The sequence below is a fragment of the Watersipora subatra genome, chromosome 5 (genome assembly GCF_963576615.1).
Source record: "Watersipora subatra chromosome 5, tzWatSuba1.1, whole genome shotgun sequence".
NCBI classification, from domain to species: Eukaryota; Metazoa; Bryozoa; class Gymnolaemata; order Cheilostomatida; family Watersiporidae; genus Watersipora; species Watersipora subatra.
In genome coordinates, this window is record NC_088712.1 from 7,553,607 (window position 1) to 7,559,439 (window position 5,833).

A 5,833-nucleotide genomic window follows, 5' to 3' on the forward strand; every position below is an offset into this window, starting at 1 on the left:
ATTGCTCACTAACTTTTATCAATTTATGAGAGGCAGTTATTGTTGGTTTCATCCAATATTTAACCTTCAACTTAATTCAATATTTCAACCATAGACAGCCTTGTGTTTTGTGTTTCTTGCCAGTTGCTCTAGTAATCATTTGCGGCACAACATTTAGTGTAGAAAACTTTACAATATCACCAACTTTACACAAACCTTAGACTGATAGAGCAAGCATTTGTTCAATAAGCAATGTATGCTGGGGCAGAAGCTATATCGCCTGCTAACTTTTATTAATTTGTGATAGCCAATTATTGTTATCTTTGTTTAATATTTTACCTAGTAGTTTGTCTGTAATTATACATAAGTTTGTGTATGCATATACCCTGCTGAGTGTTTGGACAATAGTAGTTTTTAAAGAAAGGGGATGTGAATGCAGAAAAAAATTTGACGATGCAATGGCTGTAAGTTTGGCTAATTATTTATTTGCATTCAACCCTATAAAAGTAAAATGAAACACCAAAACTAAGTTTATCAAATTTCATTTGTACAAACATATTCTTGGTATAGATTTTAAAAACTGCAACATGCAAATTGACTAAAGCTGTGTGAGTAAAATATGGTTGTGAGTTTGGCTGGTTATTTATTTGCATTCAAGGTTGTAAAGTTGAAATGAAACACCAAATCTGGGTTAATAAAATTTCATTTTGTAGTGTATCATATTATTTATATACATGTAGAGTTTGTGAACTGAAATATGCAAATCAATTAAAATATGGCTGTGTAAAAATGTATTATAAGCATTGATCATTTTGGTCAGATTGTGATCAATATATATTGTTGTAGGATAAAAACAGTAAGACTATAAGTAGTTCGAAACTGATTAATTGAAAATTTACAAAAATGCATTTGAAAGCTGCAATTCTAGTTCATTTTTGAAGCAATCAAGGAGCAAAAAACAGTTTTTCTGTTTGAAATATCAGAAGATCTCTTCAACCAAAAGATTCATTCTAGGTAACAAATTTAGAAATAAAAAAACAAAATCAAGTAGATATTAACAATTGTTACACTGACATCTCCCACCATCAGCTGGGCATGTTCCGCTACTACAAGCTCTCCTTTCAGTGCAGAAGGAAGAACACATAACTCGATCGCACCCTCTGTCTGCATTGTTCCAATCTCTGCTTCCATCTTGCCCTCTCTGTTGACTTCCAAAGTTCCATCTTGCTCTATCTTTATCACTTCCAGTTCCGGTGTTTGGACATTCCAGGCATTCACATCTTCCACCATCTGCTAGACATGATCCACTGGTGCAGTTCTTAATTCCTGTACAGAATCTAGAACACATTTCTTCGTCACACCCCCTATCAGCTCTTCCCATCCCTTGTCCAAATAGTCCATTTCTCTCCCTTCCCATTGGACCAAAACCATCTGAGCAATCACTACATTCACATCTTCCACCATCTGCTGGACAAACTCCTGAGGTACAGTTTCTAAGCTCAGTGCAAATTATTGAGCATCTTTCACCATTGCATGGTTGAATGGATCTTCCCATTCCTCGTCTGATTGACACGCCTCTTTGGCCTCCCATTAATCCAAAACCGCTTTCTCCATCTGAACAACCATTGCACTCACATTTCGCACCATCTGCTGGGCAACTTCCTGAAGAGCAGTTTCTAAACTCGGTGCAGAACATAGAGCATCTTTCTCCATCGCATCGCTGGTTTTCTCTTCTCATCCCTTGCCCAAATGGACCTCCTCTTTGACCTCCCATTCGTCCAAAACCATCCTGTCCATCTGGACAACCATTGCACTCACATCTCCCACCATCTGCTGGGCAACTTCCTGAAGAGCAGTTTCTAAACTCGGTGCAGAACATAGAGCATCTTTCTCCATTGCATCGCTGGTTTTCTCTTCTCATCCCTTGCCCAAATGGACCTTCTCTTTGACTTCCCATTGGTCCAAAACCATCCTGTCCATCTGAACAACCATTGCACTCACATCTACCAGTGTCCATTGAACAAGTTCCAGAAGTGCAGTTCCTTAGGTCACTGCAGATTGTATGGCATCGATCAGCATCACAACTTCTCATTCCACTGCCATCGAAATTTGTGTTTCTTTGCCTTCCCATTGGTCCATTGCCTTGGCTACCACCAAAGCCACCTTCCACTCTTGAGTTTGGTCTTCCATTTTGCCTTCCCATTGGACCTTGCCCGTTGCCATCTCCTTGTCTTCTTGATTGACTTCCTTCATTCATTCTTCCTTGAAATCCCCCAAACTGGTTTTGACCTCCTCTTTGTTGAGCAAAGCTATCGGCATCACATTCGGAGCATTCACATCCTCCGGTATTTTCGGAGCAGACTCCAGTTCCGCAGTTTTTATTGCTACACATGTTAGTGCATTCTGTTTGATCACACAATCTTCTATTAATTAAGTTCCTTGTTGATCCAGTTTCTCCTCTTACAGCAACTAAAACAATGTGAGAGGTTAGCAGTCATGTTTTAGCTCTTCATTAAGTTAAGACATCTGTAAAATTTAATACTTAGTGGATCAAATGTCTAACCAGCAAATTTAAGGCTTCAATCTACATGATTAATTGCAATGCAGTAATGCATAATTTGACTAGTTAAAAGCTGTTTAAATCATTTTAGGCCTTTTATTACCTGTTTGACAAACTGTAAATTGCCTGGAGATAAAAATGGATTATCAGAGTCATTGATAATGAAATAATAAAGTTCTAAGCCATTGAACCTTGTTTTCCTTTTATAACCAGAACTAGCTAAACCACTGATGGCCACATTTAGCTAGGAAGATTGCACGCATGATGATAAGTTTTCCCAAATTTTAGGCTTTGCTAGTTTGCTGGATAATTTTGACTTCTCGTTGTATATGAATTAGCAAAAACTATTTATTTCAAAAGTTGATTCTAAATCTTTAGCCAGCTGAATTGGTTTCACAGTTTTAAAGCTTTTTTACATTTATAGATTTTTCTTGTGTTTAATTCTTTATTCAGAGTAACCTAATAAATCATCCAAGCATATTGAAATACAAGCAGCTATTTTGATAAAGAAAACCTGTTCATATTTACCTGTAAGTAATACCAAGGCTGCCAAACCAATCCAGTGCTGTCTAGACATATATGAACAAGCCATCACTGCTTCAACAATTGCCTAAAAACAAAACATAATGCGATAACATAAATAATACTGAAAGTTCTTCTAACATACCATGCAATGAAATTTCACTTCAGTAATTAAAAGCTTTACTCTGGTCCAAACGCAAAATGGCTCAATGCTTTTTAAACCAAGACAACCTTCTGTCAAAGAAGTCATGCCACTAACCTATATTTGATGGGCAAGTTATCTAAATGCTGAAACAATCTTCTTGTGAGAGCAGTATGTGTCTATAAATGTCTAGAATCTGTGAGGTCTTTTATATCTAAATTTTGTAATACGTCACAGCATGACGTTGCTAGACTAAGCCAAATATGATGAAACTTATAAATATACAAGTAAATGAAATATGATTGATTACTTGCATCTCATGATCTCCTGTCAATCATATCCTGTTAAGCATGTAGCAATCTGATCACCACCATATTTCTATGTACTTAAAATTGACAGTCTCACTGCTTTTACAGATAAGCATAGGAGTAGGTAAATTGTTTAAAGTCGGTACTCCAGTATGCCTTATTGTTTAACATTTTAATCATTTGAAAACCTCTGACGAAGAACGCCCAACAAAAAAGAAGTCAAACAAGTTAATACCTAAAAGCTCTTAATATTTTAAGATATGTATTTTTGATTGCGTAGCTTTTATCAGGATATAAAAAAGCTTCAACTGTGGCGAAACAGCCAGGCACTGAACCAAACAATAGTAATATGTGCACTAAAGAAGCTTATTCAAGATGGTATGAAACGGTGTATAATGTCTGGATCAGTAAGCATAATTCAACAAAATATCATGATAATAAGTGGTAAATTAACACACATTTGATTTGTCAACATTATAGACAATATTCTTGCACAAAAGTATAAAGTACTTTCTTCGAAAACTCTAAATTTATTACTATGCTCGAGTTGTATTGCATGCAGGTCATTTACCTTTGCATAAAAAAACATAATTGCCGATGAGAATGTCTATTTTAATACTGCACCATACTAACAACTCTTTTTTCGCTTTTTTGAGCATTATGTATGCATTCAGCGACACAACAAATAGATACCAAAATTCAAAAAAGTTACATATACATGTATAATACGTAGATCACTAAATTTGATGAAAGTTTGTGAATTTAAATTGAAAATTATGCATACTGTGTAACTAATATTTCACTTCGTATTGAGCTTTTATTTTTGTACTGACTGCATTTGTATTTTTTTGCTTTTGTCTGTCTGAGTCACTCAAACATCAGATAATCTTTTCTACTATCTTAAGCAATTCAGCAAATCTAGATTTTTAATTTTTTTCTAAAGGTTATGCTGTTTTTACAATGTGTCATGACATAAACTTATTAAAAATACATAGAGCCACTCATCACTTTGCTAAAAACTGCTGAGTCTTACATCTCTGAAAGCTTTTCATGCTCTAAGCTCTAAATTATTGGCTAATTACTTTTAGGTACATTTACTTTTTCAGAGAGTCTTATATACTATATCACAGATCATTTAGTAATTGTTTTGGTGTTTTGTACGGTAGTTTTTGGCTTAGTTAGTTTAACACATTTTTGTGATGTCTAGTGTTAGGGTATTTACATGTATATGCATTCATTTTAATTATACTGTATGCTTATTCTCTGTTATTGCTTATTGAGATAAGCCTCCTTGGGATGGGCTCGTATTTTTTATTACAAGTTTCCTGATTTTTCAATTGATGGTTTTTCTGTCAAATGGTTCCTGGTACAAATTACAAACTTTCCATTTTGCTTTCAGCCATCACACAAATCTGTGGAAATTTATTGGATTATTAGCATTTTCTGGCAGTCTGACAGTGTCACAATAAAGAAATAAGTTCGATTTCAATTCAGTTTTGATCATCTTCAAATGCATGTACCGCTAACCTAATAGAAACATTTTGACAGCTGTTTTCACGGTGTCTATGCTGAAAATAGTTTAGATTTGGCATTTTTTAACTTATTAGATTTGGCGTACACCCATACCAACTTTATAAACTGGTTCCTTAAATTTTTATGACAGAGCTTCTGATTGGATTTGTCCAGATACTCTTCATCTGGGTTTTTCTGACAATGCGGAGTACTTAAGTTGGTAATCGGATGTATCTAACTCCACGTTCTTTACATTCTATTTAAGATTGGGAAACTTGAGAAATTGGATTTTGTGTGTTTTGGAATATCATTTCAAACAGCTTAATCTATGGTCATCGGAATAATTTTCTTTGTTACTAAGTGAGATTAAAGGAATGCATCGACGAGCCTTTCAGAAAAGCAGGATGTGATAAGCATAACAAAAGTATTAAGGCTCGTGACTATCAATTAGTGATTCGCCTCCCAGTCGGGACTTGATTTGTTTTAATTCCAGAATTTTATGCTAATTGATTCTTCGCAATATGTTCTGTTGAACATTTAGAATTTCTCTATGATTTGCTTAAAAGTAAGCAGAGCATATAATGAATAAAACAAGTTTTATTAAATGGTTAAACCTGTTTTGCAACAATTATAAAGATATCTGCACCAATTTTATCTTATAAAAGTTAACTAAAACAGAAAATGTTTTGTGCAAGACACAGCTATCAAACAACTTAAAGCCAGCTTGCTGCAACACTCAATATAGCAGCTTCAAAGCACAAACTTTTAGTAAAGCTACATGTAAGTGAAACATGTCAACCAGTAATTAAT

The 5,833-nt window shown here is 34.7% G+C and overlaps 1 protein-coding gene across 1 annotated transcript; it reads right to left on the reverse strand.

Moving 5' to 3' along the window:
• Window positions 1-785: 785 nt before the first annotated feature.
• LOC137396247 (tenascin-like) lies at window positions 786-3,377 on the reverse strand. The gene is made up of 3 exons (XM_068082435.1): window positions 3,321-3,377; window positions 3,068-3,149; window positions 786-2,448 (listed from the first exon to the last, which is right to left on the reverse strand). The coding sequence occupies exons 2-3, from the start codon at window positions 3,129-3,131 to the stop codon at window positions 1,034-1,036; spliced, it is 1,479 nt and encodes a 492-aa protein (XP_067938536.1). The 5' UTR covers window positions 3,132-3,149; window positions 3,321-3,377; the 3' UTR covers window positions 786-1,033.
• Between the last annotated feature and the right edge of the window lie 2,456 nt (window positions 3,378-5,833).